The 19,052-nt window shown below is 37.8% G+C and overlaps 1 protein-coding gene across 1 annotated transcript in view; it reads right to left on the bottom strand.

Annotated features, from left to right (window-relative positions):
• atp7b (ATPase copper transporting beta) overlaps positions 1-19,052 on the bottom strand; it is a 30,448-nt gene that overhangs the window by 4,585 nt on the left and 6,811 nt on the right. The window contains 15 exon segments of the mRNA XM_051112346.1: positions 3,849-3,966; positions 4,060-4,263; positions 5,123-5,265; positions 5,463-5,600; positions 6,716-6,935; positions 7,157-7,339; positions 8,744-8,938; positions 9,034-9,168; positions 10,223-10,377; positions 10,815-10,942; positions 14,046-14,137; positions 16,119-16,352; positions 17,335-17,518; positions 18,463-18,539; positions 18,662-18,823. Of these exon segments, the coding sequence (XP_050968303.1) occupies positions 3,849-3,966; positions 4,060-4,263; positions 5,123-5,265; positions 5,463-5,600; positions 6,716-6,935; positions 7,157-7,339; positions 8,744-8,938; positions 9,034-9,168; positions 10,223-10,377; positions 10,815-10,942; positions 14,046-14,137; positions 16,119-16,352; positions 17,335-17,518; positions 18,463-18,539; positions 18,662-18,823 (2,368 nt within the window).

Below are 19,052 nucleotides of genomic sequence, written 5' to 3'. Positions count from 1 at the left end.
TATTGTCCTTGTGTTTTTAGTCCTGTGCGAGTTCGTCATCGTATGTTTCCCTGTCTGTGTCCTGATCCTGTCCTGCCGAGCTGCCAGCAGTGTTTTTCCCCCACAGGGTAGTTTTTGTTGTGGTTTTTGTTTTATTTTTATATAAATAAAAAGCCCATTCTCCTGCAACTTGAGTCCTTGCCTCTTCCCTACACCCCAACTCTGACAGTACGAACTCGCCAAAAGAGGATTCAGCAGAGATGGGCATCTTCCTTTTTCCATCTCCCACCACTGGATTGTCCACCCGCCAGCTAATGGTCCAGCATGTAAATGCTCGCTACTTCCGTCAGCAGGGGGCTGACGTGAGGGACTTTGCCTGTGACTTCCTCATCGAGATGAACAGTCTGGACTACAGTGAGGCTGATATTAAAGAGGTTTTTAACATCTGCCTTGATCAGCCTGTCAGCCTGTGGGAGATGGAGAAGCTAGGGAATCTTGGATTCTGGGACTTCGTTTACCACGTCTTCCATCGTGATGAGCCTGAAACCCCACCCCAAGCGAAGTCCCACCTTACTGACTATTCCCCCTTTCCACCTGCAGTCAGTGGGAGCCCCAGCCTTCTGATGACCCGTAAACGGAGGAGGAGGAAGATTGGGCCTGCCTCTTCTGCCACCTGTACTGAAGAAGAGGCTGCAGTGCCTCCAGTGATGGCAGAAAAGGCTGCAGCGCCCCTTGTGGTGGCCAACAAGGCTGCAGCATTCCCAGTGCTGCCCAACAAAGCTGTAGCAGCCCCAGTGATGGCTGATGATGCTACAGCGCTTCAAGAAGCAGCCGAAGAACCTGCAGTGCCCCAAGTGGTGGCTGATGATGCTACAGCGCCCCAAGAAGCAGCCGAAGAACCTGCAGTGCCCCAAGTGGTGGCTGTAGAGGCTGCAGCGCCCCCGGTGATGGCTGAAGAGGCAGCAGTGCCCCCAGTGGCGGTGGATGTTGAAATGGTGGCCAAAGAGGCTGCAGTGCCCCTGGTAGCGGCTGATGATGCTGCATTGCCCCCAGAGGCTGCTGACGACGCTGCAGTGCCCTGTTCACGAAGACGGAGGAGGAAGAATGGCCCCACCTTACTCTTTTCTGCAGCACCCCCAGAGGTGGTTAGAGATGCTGCAGTGCCCCCAGAGGCGGCCAGAGCACCTTGCTCTCATAAGCGCAGAAGAAAGAGGGCTCCTGTTGTTTCTACTATTCCAGTGGCTCTCAAGGACTTGGCAGTCCCAGAGCCCTCGAGTGCAGTGGTCCCAAAGCCCCCAAGTACAGTGGTCCCAGACCTCTCAAGTGTGGTGGTCCCACAGCTCTCCAGTGTGGTGGTCTCTGAACCCTTGAATGTGGTGGTCCCAGAGCTCTCATGTGTGGTGGTCCAGGATGACCTGACTTTGGGGGTCCCAAGTCCAGTGGACCAGGATGTTGCCAGTCTGGTGGTCCCTGAGCTTCCTGTCACAAACTCGGAGGTCGCTGTTGTCAGTCCTGCCATGGCCCAGAGGGCCATATTTGCCTTTTATGTTGTGGCCGTCTTGCGTGCTAAGGTCATGCACACCTCCATGCTGGATGCTAATGAACCTGAACCTGTTTACCACCCAGAGCCCACTGCCTGCCTGGAGGCTTCCCCAGAGCAGCCTGTCCTCCCAGATACAGCCAAGGAGGCTGCCACTGAACAGTCTGCTCTCCCTGACATGACCAAAGAAGCCATTGAAGCCACTCTTTCCTGTTATGCCTTTGCTCTTCTGTGTGTTTGGGCCACACACGCATCCCTCCTGGCTTCCTTAACTTCTGCCCTGAAGTCTCTGGAATCGGCCATGGCCAAGGAAGCCAAAGCAGAGCCACCTGCTATCTCAGTCAGAGAGGCCACCCCTGAGTCTACCCCTGTCCCAGAGAACTACCTGCCTTGTGCCCATTACTTCAGCCAAGCTACTTTTGGAGCAGTGATCTATGTGGGGTTCCCCTTCCTTACCCTGATTCCAGTCCTGTTAGAGTCTGATCGGCCTGTCCTGCTCAAGCTCCCTGTCCTGCTGGCCCCACTCAAGTCTTTTGTGTCGTCTGTCCCTCCGGCCCTGCCCTGGTCACCTGCTGGGGTTCCTGTTTGGCCGAAGCCTGCTTGGTCTGTCCCTCCAGCCACACCCTGGCCTTCAGCTGGGGTTCCTGTTAGGCCAGAGCCTCCCTGGTCAGTCCCTCTGGCTCCGCCCTGGTCGGCCGCCTGGGTTCTTGTTTGGCCAGAGCCTCACTGGATTGTTCCTCCAGCTCTGCCCTGGCCTCCTGCTGGGACTACTGAACTGCCTGAGCCTCCCTGGCTCAACCCTCCCGCCCCTCCCTGGTCCCATTTATGACTGTCTGGGCTTCCTGTCAGTGCTGGCTTGGCTCCCCTCCCTCCCTCCCTCCCCTCTTTGTCTTTGTGTCTTGATTTTTCCCTGTCTTGTGTTGTCTGTGTCAATCTTGTGTTGTCATGCCATGTTCTGGTTTCATTTTGGTGTTCCTCGTTAGGGACGCCCGGAGGCGTCCCTTTTGAGGGGGGGTAGTGTCAGGGTTCTGTCACTTCTGTCTAGGTTTCTTGTGATTTGTGACAGAGCCCTGGCACTCCCATCATGTCTTGCTTTCATGTTGTCTGCGTGCCTTGTTTCTTGTTGGAGCATGGTGTTCGGATCCCGCCACTCATGTCTTGAGTTTCGGTTTCGTGGCGGGGTTCGGACACTCATGCTCCATGTTCCGTCTTATTATGGGAGCATGCGGTCTCGAGCTTGCTCGGTCTGTATGCTCTTCTGTCCACGTGATTTTTGTGTTGTCTTGTGCTGGTTTTGCACACAGCTCAAGTTTTTGGCTGCGTGCTGTTATGTTATGTCTTGTAATGTGTAGCACGCAGCTGGTTTTTCGCTGGCTGCGTGCTTTCATGTCGTGTGTTGTGCGAACACGCAGCTTATGAGCTTTCTCATTAGCTGCGTGTTTGTCTTGTTTTGCGCATGGCTGGTAAATTGTTTTGCTAGCCATGTGCTCATGTTTTTGTTTTTGTGTGAGCACATGGCTTTTGTTCTGTTTTCATGTGCCATGTGCTCTCATGTCAATTTGTCTTGACCCCACCCATCTTGTTTCCTGATAATTGGTTAAATTGCCCCACCTGTGTTTTCCTCATTTCCTGCCTCGTTTGCTCTCTATTTATTGTCCTTGTGTTTTTAGTCCTGTGCGAGTTCGTCATCGTATGTTTCCCTGTCTGTGTCCTGATCCTGTCCTGCCGAGCTGCCAGCAGTGTTTTTCCCCCACAGGGTAATTTTTGTTGTGGTTTTTGTTTTATTTTTATATAAATAAAAAGCCCATTCTCCTGCAACTTGAGTCCTTGCCTCTTCCCTACACCCCAACTGTGACATTAACAAGCCTAAACAGACAGCGAATGATTTCAATTTCTCTTTGAGTGAATCAGCGTTTTTTAACGTGCAGTTGAATGAACATTTTAAAGACTCAATGCAGTCCCTTGCCACCATCTTGATGCGTAACAATGAAACCACACTGACTGACAGCTACATAATGTTCTGTTATGTAGACAGTTATTTTGTCATTCTCTTCTGTTTACTTCACTTCCTGTTTCTACGCGATTTAGTTTCATTAATTTCTGAATATGAGCTCCTTACATCGTAACACATATACACAAGATTATATATATATATATATATATACATACACACACATGGTGGTTATACCGCATATCACGGTACTGAGCCACTTAAAATTACAGCAAGGTAAATTCCCTCACCGCGACAGCCCTAACAGAAACACACAGTAACATACAGTAAATGCTAAAATAAGAAAACAATGGCAACCATGTGGTTGGTTTTGTTTACCTGCTGCAACAGGGATGCCAAGCAAGTTGTAAATGAGAGCAAACACAAAGTTTATCCGGATTCTCTGCACCGTCTTTTTAGACAGCTCGATACTGGCCACCACATCCAGCAAATTATTCTACATCAACAAAACACATAATGAAGGCCTGGGCTTTTTAATTGTTGATCATTTAGAATCTCACCTTTTTTGCTGATAAATAAACAGACTCACCCGTATAAGGACAATATCTGCTGCTTCAATGGCAACGTCTGTGCCTGTTCCTATGGCAATGCCCAGATCGGCATGGGCAAGAGCGGGCGAATCATTGACCCCATCGCCCACCATTGCAACTTTCAGACCTCGCTGCTGCAATTCCTGGACTCTCGCCACTTTATGGGAAGGCAAGACTTCCGCAAACACCTTTCTGATGCCAACCTTTTTGAAACAGTGTACAAAAGCACACATGCAAACTGGATGTCAGAAATGTGGCTTTTCAATTAGTGATGCTTCTCAGGCAAAAAGAGCCATTGTCAGCAGTGTAGCAATTTATGCAGTGTAGCAATTTATGAAGCATAGCTCACAAAAAAAGTCACTTTCAAACCAAGTCAATTTTTATTCGTCAACACGGCAAATCAACGTGACCAACTTTTATAAAATGTTCCTTGTGAAATCTTTTGCCTTCATGTGAAATTTCTGAAATACTGAAATAAATTAAAAGTTCTGTCATGAAACTCTAGATGGCACAGTCTGGTTCTAACTCATTCTGATATAATGACATCATTATTCATATGCACAGCTGATTGGTTGCTTTTCGTATCAGCAGCCAACTTTAACATACTCTGCTAGTCTTTGCTGTAGCAGCTGTAGCAGCTGCAGCGCACTTCAAAAACCCTCCATCTTCCCCAGCTCCCCCTGTATAGATCTGCTATGGGGTAATTTCATGTATATTGGGGTTATTTGTGCAGCAGCAGTATTTTCTACATGCTCACAGCAGCATGTCTGTGGATGTATTGGCAGTAGCAAGTCTCGGTACTTGCTCTGTCGCAGCAACAGCGTAGCAGATCTATTCCACCAAGACTAAACACATTAACATTGTCATGTATATTACCATGCTAAACTCTCTAAGAGTTGTCATGACAGAACTGCATTTGCCAAACAACAGTAAATCTTCTGTCACATTAGCATCTAGAATTAATAATATGACTGCACCTTTATTTTACATTAATCTGTGTTGTTATATGATATGATTTTATATGGTACTAGTCAAAATGCAAATGTGTGTATGTATATGCACCTGTGTGGCGATGGCCCGGGCTGTGCGTCTGTTGTCTCCAGTGATCATGAAGACCTCTATTCCCATACTGCTCAGGGTGTGAACAGCTAGAGCTGACTCTTCCTTTACTGTATCTGCCACAGCTAACATAGCACACAGCACACCTGAGAAACAGAGACAGAAAGACAAAGAAAAAGACTGAAAAAGATCTTCTGAAATAAAAAACCTTGAGATTATTAGAAGTTTGACTAATAATAACCAGCTAAAATATGGCATTATACTAACATCATAGGTGGAACTGAAATTTTTTTTTTTTTTTTTTTTTTTAATAATGTCTCCTTTTAGATTAAACATAATGTACCATCGATGGCCACAAGTATGGCCGTCTGTCCTTTAGTCTCATGGCTGCTCATGGCATCATTCACGTCAGCTGTGACCTCCAAACCATTCCTTGTCATCCACGTTCTGTTCCCAATCAAAACAGAGTACGAAGGGCTACCTGGAAATACGCACAGACACACACACACACACATATTATACAGTATCTTCATATATTAAGAGTTTAAAGGAAATCTGAGGCACAATCACATGGAAATAAGTAAAAGGAACATATCAGATAAAACACGTGGAAAAAATAAGGCATGCAGACCTTTTCTAACATTTATAACATAAAGGTTTTATGCTTTAAAATGATAAACTTTGGCTAAATGATGAATATTATGTTAATATTATATACATTAGCAGTCAAAAGTTTTAAATAATTAAGACATTTTGAAAGAGTCTGACCAAAGCTGCATTTATTTAAACAAAAATACAGTATAAATTGTAATATAAAGTTTTCTATTTAAATATATTTTAAAATTGTATTCATGTGGTGCAAAGTTACATTTTCAGAAGCATTACTCTACACTGTAAAAAAACAATTTGTTGAGTCAACTTAAAAATAATTTGTAACCTGGCTGCCTTAAAATTTTAAGTTCAGTCAACTCAAAAAAAGTTTATTCAACCTGAAATGTTAAATTATACTAAGTGACAACTTAGATATTTGAGTTGAATCAATTTAAAATTTTAAGGCAGATTGGTTACTTACCCATCTGTTAAGTTTAGCAAACACAAATATCTAAGTTGTTACTTAGTATAACTTAACATTTCAAGCTGACTAAACTTATTTTAGTTGACTCAACTTAAAATTTTAAGGCAGCAGGGTAACAAATTATGTTAAGCTGACTTAAATTGTGTTTTTTTATTTTTTACAGTGTAATCTGGTGTTCAGTTATTAATAATGGTTATTATCAAGGTTGAAAATTAATGTTTGTGAAATGTTTCTTGAGCATCTACTTAGCATATTAAAATGATTTCTGATGGATCATATGACACTGAAGACTGGAGTAATGGCTGCTGAAAATGCAGCTTTAAAACATATTACAATAGAACACAGTTCTTCTAAATTGTAATAATATTTCATCAAATAAATGCAGTCTTGGTAGCATACAAATCAATATTCATTTAATTATTAATTTAATATAAAATATTTGAACAAAAAGGCTCTGGAAATGCACAGAGTAATGCACAAAACTCACACTAGGAGGCAGCAAAAACACACATTTACCTTACCTGACCCTGAATCTGTGTCTGCCACCAGACTGCTCTCATCTGTGGTGGCTCCTTGGAGGGTAACAAGAAGTCGTGTCTGCTTTGCATTGGATGTGTTTGTTTCTTGTGTCTCTGGGCTGTTCTGCAGCAGATCCTCAATGTTGGAGACTTTACAGCTGATTCCACAGCCAGGAACAGCCTGGAAGTCATGGCAGTAGCCCAGAGTTTCTGTTCCCAACTCCTACAGAGAAACAGATTTAGAAGCAGACAAACCGATTTAGAAACCTCCTTTAACACCTAAGAGTAGTTTTATTTATATAAACAGATGCTTTAACTAGAAGTGGATGGAAAACAGGTTTTCCTGAATTTTGGGACTTTGTATGTATGGCACATAATTCCCAGAGGCTGCATCATATAAAACTGAAGTTTCAAAGTTTGTTGTGTCTGCTGCTTTTCCCAAACCTCTTTGCAATACTTGGCAACAGCAATGCCCAGCGGGTGTTCACTGCTGGCCTCAGCGGAGCCCACCACAGCCAGAACCTTCCGGAGAGGAAGCCTTGCTCGGTCCCACAGGACCAGTACTCGGGTCACCTGCGGCACACCATTAGTGATGGTGCCCGTCTTATCGAACATAACAGCCCTAACCTGCAGGAACAGCAAGGAAGAGAGTCAAATTCTAAGAGACTATCCAGTAAATCCTTAAAGAATCTGAACATTTTTGTCTGAGGTATATTCATAACTGCATCTTATCACTCAATATATGAATACAGATACAAATGTAAAAATAGAACACAGAATTTTGTAAAATAGTAATATATATTAATGATAAAAAATTATTTTAGAATGTTATATACATATTTTGATACTATGCTGGATTTTTATACACCAGGGTTATAAAAAAAGATAAAAAGTAGAAACATTTTCATTACTGGAAATTACATATATATATATATATATATATATATATATTCCAATAAGGAAAATGTTTCTATTTTTGTATCTTTTTTTTATAACCCTGGAATTTATAAATCTGGAATCTGAGGGTGCAAAAAAAATCTAAATATTGAGAAATTTGCCTTGAAAGTTGTCCAAATGAAGTTCTTAGCAATGCATATTACTAATCAAAAATTAAGTTTTGATATGTTTATGGTAGGAAATTTACAAATGTGTTCATGGAACATGATCTTTACTTAATATCCCAATGATTTTTGGCATAAAAGAAAAATTGATCATTTTGACCCATACAATGTATTTTTGGCTAAATAACTAAAATAACTAAAAATGTATTGACTAAAATAACTAAAATGTATTAAAAATGAATTTTAAAAATATACATATAATAAAAATTACAGAAACATTAAACAAAATTACTAAAACTTTAACTTAAAATTAAAATGAAGACAGAAAATATAAAAAATTATTCAAAATAGTAGTAAAACTAGTAAAAATTGTATCTAAATGTTGCCAGATGGACACTAAATGATCCTAACACTGGGCATGACCATTTAAAAGTTTATGATCAGTAGGTTTTTTAATGTTTATGAAAAAACAAAAATGAGCAAATTAAGTTTTGAAAGAAAAAAAGAAGTCTCTTATGTTTAACAGTGCTGCATTTATATGATCAAAACTAAAAAAATAGTAATATATGAAATATGACATTAAAATATTATTATCCAAATAACTGTTTGCCATTTTTATATATTTTAAAATGTAATTTATTTCTGTAATGGCAAAGCTGAATTTTCAGCAGCCATTACTCCAGTCTTTAGTGTCACATGACCCTTCAGAAATCATTGTAATATGCTATTGTAAAAAAAAAACTAGAAAGTTCAAAAGAAAAGCATTTATTAAAAAAACGTTTACTGTCACTTTTGATCAGTTTAATGCATCCTTGCTGAATAAAAGGAAAACTTAAAAAAGCTTAAAAAAAACTTTTAAACACTAGCATATATACCGTAGATACATTAAAATATCCAGCAAAATTCCTACAGATACCACTACAACCTAATAAATACAGACTTAAAAGAAGGACTTATGATTGAGCATTGCCTTGTGAGCCATCTCCAGAGGTTCTCCTCCCTTTATGAGAATGCCATTCTGAGCGCCCACCCCTGTGCCCACCATAACAGCAGTGGGGGTCGCCAGACCAAGAGAGCAGGGGCACGCAATAGACAGAACTGTGATGGAGGCCTGGAAGGCAAACCGAACGATCACCTCTGTTCGGGGGATGTTTTGGTCGTAATCCTGCAGAGATCATACTTAGGTTAAAGATGTTTCCTTGTTTTTTACTCACACACAGATCTTTCTGTAATGTCATTTCATGAATTACAGTAACTCACAGGGAAATACTTCACCACAATGTCAAAGTTCAGAAAGCCAACAGTGAGCCACGCAACCACTGTCAGCACGGAGATGACCACTATGAATGGAACGAAGTAGCCACTCAGTTTGTCAGCTAACTGTTGAATCGGTGCCTTTTAAGAGAAGAGGATGGTAACAACACAATTACAACCTTCCATAATAATAACTAACATGTTTCATAATCAAAAATTTATGGAGAAACATGAATGATTGTTTCAAAATGAGTGCTGTTAGAGTTTACATGTGACATGTTATTGTTTCATTCTCTTCCTTCCACATAAATACAACTAAGAAATATTTAATTTTAAGGGAGCAGTTTACCAAAAATTAAAATTTGCTGTGAAAATAAGAGTTCAAACAGCTCATAAAAACATCACAAGTAATTCAAACAGCTGCAGTCCATCATTTAATGTCATTCATTTAATGTTTGTATGGACTATTGTGGCCAGAACTGACTGTTTAAAGTTACTTAATAATAGATTCATTACATGTAGCTTTTCACTTAAAGGGATAGCTCAACCAAAAATGACAATTATATCATTAATGACTCACCCTCATGTTGTTCCAAACCTGTAAGACCTTTGTTCATCTTTGGAACACAAATAAAGATATTTCTGATGAAATCCAAGAGCTTCCTGACCCTGCAAAGACAGCATTGCAACTAACACGTTCAAGGTCCAGAAAGGTAGTAAGGACATCATTAAAATAGTACATGTGACATCAGTGGTTCAACCGTAATTTAATGAAGCAAAGTTGTTATTTTTACTTTCTTTGTACACAAAAAATATTCTCATAGCTTTATAAAATTACATTTGAACCAGTGATGATACACTGGCTATTTTAACAAAGCCCTTACTACCTTTCTGGGCCTTGAACATGTCAGTTGCATTGCTGTCTATGCAGGGTCAAAAAGCTCTTGGATTTCATCAAAAAATATCTTAATTTGTGTTCTGAAGATGAACGAAGGTCTTACAGGTTTGTAAGGACATGTAGGTGAGTAATCAATGACAGAATTTTCATTTTTGGGTGAACTATCCCTTTAATGTTACATTTAATTTAATTATTATCAACTTGTGAACCCCCTGCAGTTCCCTCACAACCCCTGCACTAAAAGGTTGGTTTGTGCATACAGTATGTGTGTGTTTTATGTTTGTGCACAAGAGCTACCTTTGATGTCTGAGCCTCTTCCACTAGTTTGACTATCTGGCTGAGTGTGGTTTCTGCCCCTACATGTGTGGCTTCCACTAGCAGAGCTCCATGAGCATTAATAGAGCCTGCAATCACACAACTGCCTGGTTTCTTAATGACCGGCATCGGCTCCCCTGGAATGACAAATAGACTTTCAGTTAGGATTTCAGATTCATATCCATCAGGCAGCTTTGGACCTTTGGGGCAATATAATGCCAGTGTAACTAATGAACATGATAGATCACTAGGAAAAAGCAGAACAAGCTAAAGAGGAGGTGAAGCCAGAAACCAAAAATCATGCTTTGAAATGGAGCAGGCATAACACTCAGTCTATATGAAAAATGAACTTCAACAAAGCTGATTTGTGTAATTTTGGCATCTTTTTTTTAATCCCGGCTTAATATGCACACTGTACCTTTAAATGCAAACTAACATGACGTACTGCTGCTTTTCCTTTTCCAAGTAAATCACTGGGAAAACCCAAAGTATGCACTATGACACTGTTTACAAATGTAGATATATTTAACATCCTAATCCACACAAACCCCCGCTGACTGAGTCAAAGTCTTACCAGTGATAAGGGACTCGTCTGCCATTGATGTGCCTTCAATGACCCTCCCGTCAACAGGGAACTTTCCCCCTGGTGCCACCTTTACCACGTCGCCTCTCTGCACCAGCTCCACAGAAACCTGCTCTTCTCTGACACATGACAGCAAAGTGACAGTTTAGTTTTATAAGTCTTGAGCTACACAGCACACACATCAATCAACACCATTTGGTATTCTGAGGTTCTACTAGAGCTAGAGAAATTCATTTATGGGTGCTCAATCCTGCTCCTTTGAAAGCTGAACTCTATTTCAGAAGTTGACAACCCAAAGCATGCATCCATTTGTACTGCTAGCTATTTAACTGAACCAACATCTTTCTCGCACTCACAGCAGTGCTGTTGCACTAATTCATTTTTTTTTTTTTGCTTTTTGGCCACTTAATAATTATTTGTAAATAAAGAATTTGTTGTATTGGAGTATTTACTTTAAAGCTGTCAAATCGACTAATCATGATTAATCGCATCCAAAATGAAGGGTTGTACTTACATAATACATGCATGTGTACTGTGTAGGCCTATATTTATATGTATATAAAAATATATACACAGAAATGTGTATATTTAGTATATTTAGGATAATTAGGATATATTCATATTTATAAATAAGTTATATTATATATATTACATATATTCCTTAAAAATAATATATATATATATATATATATATTTATATATACACACACACACATATATACAGTGTTACAGTGTTTCCCCTATTATTATATTAGGGGGTGCAATACCCCAACCTCTACATGGACGCGCATCTATATTTCCTCCTCCAAAAACACGGACAGGATTGCGAGTCCATTCATAAAAATGGCATTTACTCTATAGCGCAGAATGCCAAGGAATTTGTCGATTTTTAGATAAATAAATTACAAGTTGGTCTGTCACTTAATTCGGATTGCAATATGCACTAGTGTCTGTGAATATTGCAACGCAAAAAGACGGTTTAAATATGAATGTTTCGTTTGCCTCTGTATGTATGAATGGCAGAGACGCGGTTTTGTTTACTACACAAATACTGAAGCACGCGTGACGCTCACAGTGATTTCCGGCCTCTGCGTCTCACTATATGACGACATGAACACAAGAACTTAATCTTGCTGTGAGAGTCACTTCATGTGAATTTTACAGAGAAAACTAGCATCATATCATACTGTATACAAACAGAAATTAAACGGCAACCTATTAAAATAAAAGTACAGTTTAACATGTAACAGAAATATAGAAGTCCTGTATTACTTTTGTACAGTAAAATGTAGTTCTGTATATATTCCTATTTCTGCCATATTTAAATGAAACAATTAAATCATAAAAATAAATATTACTACAAGATTAACCACTTAATTTTAGAAAAAAAAAATACTACAATTATTATTAAAACTTTTTGGGAATTTCTGGGAAAAAAAGAAAAAGATTGTAGGGCCCTGTTGTTTTAAATGTTGAAATTGAGAATTTTGGGACTACTTTTTTCACTGAAATGAATGTTTTCGTTATTACACTGAGAGCACAGTACAGAATAAAAAGTAGCGCTGGATACCAGGTACCAGCACCAGAGGCTTTTGCATCTGAACGCTTCATATATATATATATATATATATGAAGCGTTCAGATGCAAAACCAGCTAAATCCATCTGACGTCTTTCTTTAAAAAATGCATTTTTATCAGGCTCAGATGTATAGGTTTCTATGTAAGTACCAGTACTTCTGATTGGGCTGAGGCTGGTATTTTAGCGAGTTTGAAGAAAAAGTATGTGTGTCTGTGTGTGTGTGTGTGTGTGTGTGTGTGCGTGTGCGTTTATATATACATATCAATATACACAGTACACACACATATATTATGTAAACACAAACTTTTATTTTGGATCAGATTAATCGCTAATTTGTTTATTAGTATATGCTTATTATAGTATATTATTGCATACACTGATGTTGTTTTAAAGCAGGTTTACAAAATATAGTGCAGTAAAAATGTCTCAAATTCTGTAAATTCTGTAATTTATTTAAATTAATAAAATATCGATATAATATGCACTACTGTTCAAACATTTGAATTCAGTAAGAATGTTTTTTAATGATATTTTTATTCAGCAAGAACACTTAATTGATTAGGCGATGAAGTAAATAACATTGATAATTAACTGAAATCAAAGTTTCTTGAGCACAAATTGTAATTTGAAATTAAAGTTTCTTGAGTTATTGGAATTTGTTATATTTCAAAATATTACTGTTGTTACTAATTTTAGCAAATAAATGCAAGTGAAAAGAGACTTCTTTCAAAAATTATACACATATCTATATCTATATCTATCTATCTATCTATCTATCTATACACACATACATATACTCCAACTCCAAACGTTGTGTAATAATAGTGTAAATAATTGCTGGTATTAAATGTTTATTTAAATGAATAATTTAAAGGTTTATATTGCAAATAAAATGCATTTAGAATCTGTTTTTCAAATTCAATGCTTAATACTTGTTTTGATAATAAATAAAGGTGCGATACAGTTTTTATATATATATTGTACATGCAGTGTCCCTAACACCTGGCAGATGTCATTGAAAAGTGCCCTGGGAAATCATAGCTGTCTCTGTGACAGCCCTCTGTAAACAGAAAAAAGAGGAGTTGGAGAAGCAGTGCCTATTTTTGTCAGAAATGCTCCCTGCCTGTCAATCATTGTGTGTGTTCAGAGTTGCTGGCATGTCCTTGGAGGATGGGGTCTTGGGGAGAGAAACTTATCACAGGAGTTAAGGTGTTCATTTTGATAACACTACATTTGATACATGTATGGTGGCTGATATCAAAATGCGAAATTAAAAAATCATGTCAACGTCAAAATCATGTCAAAAGGTGGCTGACCCCTGTTATAATCAACCTATTTAATTATTAGCTTTTAAAGCCTTTAAATTTGTCTAAATGAAGTTCTTAGCAATGTATATTACTAATCAAAAATTAAGTTTTGATATATTTACAGTAGGTAATTTACAAAATATCGTCATGAAACATGATCTTTAATTAATATCTTAATGATTTTTGGCATAAAAGAAAAATTTTAACTCATACAATGTATTTTGGCTATTGCTACAAATAAACCTAAGTATACTTAAGTACTTAAATATGTTACTCAAGACTGTTTTTTTGGTCCAGGGTCACATATAATGACTTCTGTATAGAGTGAAGTGAACCTGATGATGGTGTTGTCTCTCCCCAGGGAAACTATAGTGGCATCTGTGGCCTGAAGTGACATCAGTTTAGCCAGAGCCTCAGATGTTTTACTCTGCAAGGAAAAATAAAACCAAAAAATCATGTTTTTCTCATTAAATAGCAAGCCGACAGACACAGTCCAGCCTTAAGACCACCTGTTTTTTGTTCACCGAGGCTACTGTGTCATTATTTGTATTCATTGTTTGTTGCCAGTTTGTTGTACAGTAGTGGTATGATCTATTTTTAGATAAACACACACCTAAATTGCATACACAAAAAAAAAATGGTGCAAAAGCTGCCACTCTTTCAAAAGGTAGTGCACTTTAGCTACTAATGTGTACCTTATTCTAACTTTTATACTACAAAGCCGTTGTACATAGTGAAACCATAAAAAACTTGTGTATTATCAAAACACACATTGCTGGATATATTTTGTGGCTGTTCTTGTTACTGATTAAACAAAAGAGCAGCTTGAGAAAAGTCATCAGATCTCCAAAGAGCAATTTATTATTTCAGCATTTTTATAACATAATGATAACTCCGTCACATGAAGAAAGTCAGTGACAGAGTACATGAAAGAGTGAGTCTAATAACAGAGTCTAAGCTAAATCAGTTGATCAGTTGTATGATATAGCAGTTAGGAGGAAAGCTACCAAAGGCAACCAAAGTAATATATAAACAAACCTTTTTGCCATATGCAATAGGTCTTTTAAATAAAGGGTAGGACTGGGTTTAGAAGGGGTGAATGTATGAAGTATTTTTTTGATGTGCTGTGTGGATTGTATGGGTATGTGGAATTGCATTGTCATTGTTGTATGTAAGACAGACCAAAGACCAATTTTCAGCTAAGGCTGAACAATAAAGTATATAACTAACTACAATTACAGCACCAGACATAGAGTAGTAAACACATGGTCATAAACCACTTCTTTTTGCAGAATTAAATTTATAAAATTAAATGTATAAACTTAAATTTTCTGGAATAACGAGTTAATTAGCAGCAAAAATTGCATTTTTAAAACAACCAAAAACCTCAGTGTACAGGCTAGTGCTGTGCTATGGCCTTATCAGCTTGCTATAATTTAGACTGTATGGAAAATATCAAAATAAGCGGATATTAAAATGTGGATATGCTTCATTGTTATGGTAACATTTAAATGAACTGCCTTTTTAAGTTAAAAACTTAATTTAATATGACTGATGTAAAATACATTAGGATGACCAATCAACAATAGACTACATTAGGTTATTTTTAAAGCTCATATCACTTTGTTAACCAAAGCACCAGTTAATGTCAGAATGCATGTTTACTGTTGATACACCATGATGCTTCCTACTTTTACAGTTGAAGTCAAAAGTTTAAATACACCTTGCAGAGTTTGCAAAATGTTAATTATTTCACCAAATTAAGAGGAATCATACAAAATGCATGTTATTTTTTACTTAAGTACTGACCTGAATAATATATTTTACATAAAAAAACGGTTACAGTCCACAAGAGAAGATAATGACCCTTTTCAAACCCTTTTCACACCCTTTTCACATGATTGATTCTTAATACTGTGTTGTTACCTGAATGATCCACAGCTGTGTTTTTTTTGTTTAGTGATAGTTGGTCATGAGTGTCTTGTTTGTCCTTCAGGCCCCACAAATTCTTTGGTTTTCAGCATTTTTGTGTATTTGAACCCTTTCCAAAAATAACTGTATTTAGAGGACAACTCAGGGACTCAAATGCAACCATTACAAAAGGTTAAAAGGCTCAGCTATTAAAATCAACTATTATTTTCTCTTGTGGACTATATGTAAGCATATTTTATGTGAAATATCTTATTCACATCAATACTAAATTAAAAAATAACATGCATTTTGTATGATTCCTCTTATTTTGGTAAAATAATTAACATTTTGCAGATTCTGCGAGGTGTATGTAAACTTTTGACCTCACCTGTATGTATGTATGATATGCTATATGTTGATATGCTAATAATTAAGAGAGACTCATTATTTGACTGCCCTCTGAACCATAAGTACTTTATATTTGAGAGTCCATTTACCTTTGCAATATGCTCCAGCCAGCGTCCCAGAGCGATGAACACAAAAAGCACTGGAGGAGTGTCAAAAAATGTAGGAGGACTCTCTTTGGCTTCTTCAATAATGGCTACGATCAGCACTACGATTGAATACGCGTAAGCAATGGAAGTCGCCAACACAATGAGCACATCCATGTTGGCTACACCATGTCTTAGCGAACGGTATGCTTGTATGTAGAAGTATCGGCCACCTATAAACTAAATAGGAAAAAAGAATCAGAAAAAAAGAGAAATACTATATTACTGATTATTCCTCTAGTGAAAAATAAATATACTAAACTGTATTTAAAATACATTTATTTCATGCTAAGTATACTACGAATGCATTTACATATTATGTACTTAATACCCTACAATTGTACTTTTAGTATACTAAACTGGTATATTTAAAGTCTGCTAAATTGGAACAACTAATTTTGTACTTAATGCACTTTAATTGTGCATAAGTAGTGCTGAAGTCCAATTAAAAATATACTTAAGGAACTACTGCATGTACACTTTCGGTGCACTTTAAATATTTTGCATTTAAAGACCGATATTATTTAAAGATCATACAATTTTCATCAATAGTGACAGTAAAACATACTTTAGGCTTAATATTAACAAATGTGCATTGTGCACAAGTAGTACTCCAAATAACTTTTAATTACAATTTTTATATCAGTAAGTCTTGAGCGATATGTCAGTAAATATATAGACTTGAACTATACTTAGTATAAAATAAATGCATTTTAAATCTATTACTTTTCATCAGCTGTAATTTAAACTATTATGTATGACCTTAATATGATAAATACTACACATGTAATAGACACTAAATCTGAATGACTAAATATCTAATATTTTTGCAGATTCATTTTGGAATAAGACTGGAATGACACTGAAGACTGGAGTAATGATGCTGAAAATTCAGCTTTGCCATAACAGGAATACTAATATATTAAATTCTTATATATTTATATTGTTCTTAGTCATCATGTTTAGATATTACATCACTAGAAGTGACACTACACTAAATCCTATTTCAGAGTAACAAAATCAACCTGCATAAAACACATGAAACAATGCATAATAATGCACGCTGTAGGCTAGACGAAATTCTGAAATTGAAATTTTGCATGAGAACCTGGTATGCCCACAAAAAAATGGACAGTTCCTCTAAAACCTACAGTGGAAATACCTGAACAATTGTGCAGAGCACAAAGAAGATGAAGTTAATGATGGAAAGACCAGGTAGGAAGGTCTGTTCCAAAACCACAGAACCACCATGTTCCTTGTGTTGACTGTCCGCCGCCATCATGTAGAACCTTAGAACCATCACTGGGACCCCAAAACCCAGGCTGAGCAGAAACGATTTCCTCCATCTGCCAGTACAGATCAGTTTACACAATAACTTATAGCAATACATAAACTTACACTCTCTCTAACACACATGCACACACACAGAAGTAAGTAAGGATACATTTTAAAGGGGTCATCGGATGCCCAGTTTCCACAAGTTGAAATGATTCTTTAGGGTCTTAATGAAAAGTCTATAATATACTTTGGTTAAAAATTCTCAATGGTTGTGTAAAACAACACCCTTTTTACCTTGCCAAAATCAGCTCTGCAAAAATCATCCCATTCTGGTCAAGGCTGCTTTAAATGTTAATGAGCTCTGCTCGCCCCGCCCCTCTCTTCTGTCTGTGGAGTGACGAGCCTGTTTACTTTAGCCGCATTTAGCCGTGTTTAGCCACTAAACTTGCTAACTAGCACATTATTAGGAAAGGCGATCGCAAAGATTCATAAAAAAAACCCTTATATTCACTTCTGCTGTAAGTGAAGCTGGATCACGAATGATTCACGCAAACATAGACGGATATATGTAGATCGGGAGGCGCATTCCCTTCACAAACAACGTAATCCACTGCATCTTCAGCGGCTCAGATATCAGGAGTAAATGACGACCACTACGTTCATTATTACATCCAGCAACACAACTCAATTGCTCAATTCTTGTTTAACTTACATCCCTGCTCTGGCATCAAAACATGGAGGTTGGACTGTTACAACTGATCGGAGGTAAGACGCCTATGTAAATCAACTATGGGAGCGGCCTCTGTGGGTGTGACGCAACAACAACAGGCATCTGAGAATGGCTCGATTTGAAAAAGGGGATATTATTTTTACAGATTAATTAAAAACCACTGCATGGATTTTTATCATTACAGGGTAGATTTGTACATACACTGCCAACACACATTAATGTTCTGACAGCATGTAAAAGTGAACTTAGCATCCGATGACGCCTTTAAAAAATGACACTTGCCGTCGAATTTCTTTTCGGTGGTCTAGTGTGTTGTTCAATCCCTCATTTTTTATCATAGACGCTCCAAAACCCAAACCCTAGAGAACAAAGACAGAATAGACAAATGAAACGAGAGAATAAGAATAACAACAATACAACAATGAAATAACTTTATTATTATCACTTAATTAAATCCTTCTTAATAATATAAATATTTTACCTCAATAATTCGGATGATATCTCTAGAGCCTATTAAATCCGGGTCAAACTTCACATGAGCTTTGTTTGTGGCCAGAGCAACAGAGGCTTGTATTATTCCTTTTGTCCTCAGAAGTTTGCTTTCGATGTTATGGACACAGGAAGCACATGTCATACCAGTGACCTGATGAAATATCAGTGTCAAGAATGAAATCCAAGAATGAAACAGGCTCACAGGCCTATAAATTGCTTATATCAAACCATTCTTTTGTTGAATTCTACATTAGGCCTTCATAAGGATTTCCATTTCATCTCTCTTCCCACTGGTTCATATAAAAAAGGGGACAAAGTAAAGTTTTTTTCTTTCGCTTTTCTTTCCAATGCATAAATATATTGCCTTTCGTAGAGATCAT

Source organism: Labeo rohita, chromosome 6 (assembly GCF_022985175.1).
Source record: "Labeo rohita strain BAU-BD-2019 chromosome 6, IGBB_LRoh.1.0, whole genome shotgun sequence".
NCBI classification, from domain to species: Eukaryota; Metazoa; Chordata; class Actinopteri; order Cypriniformes; family Cyprinidae; genus Labeo; species Labeo rohita.
The sequence above is the reverse complement of the archived record's forward strand: the minus strand, read 5'-3'. Positions and strand labels throughout refer to the sequence as shown.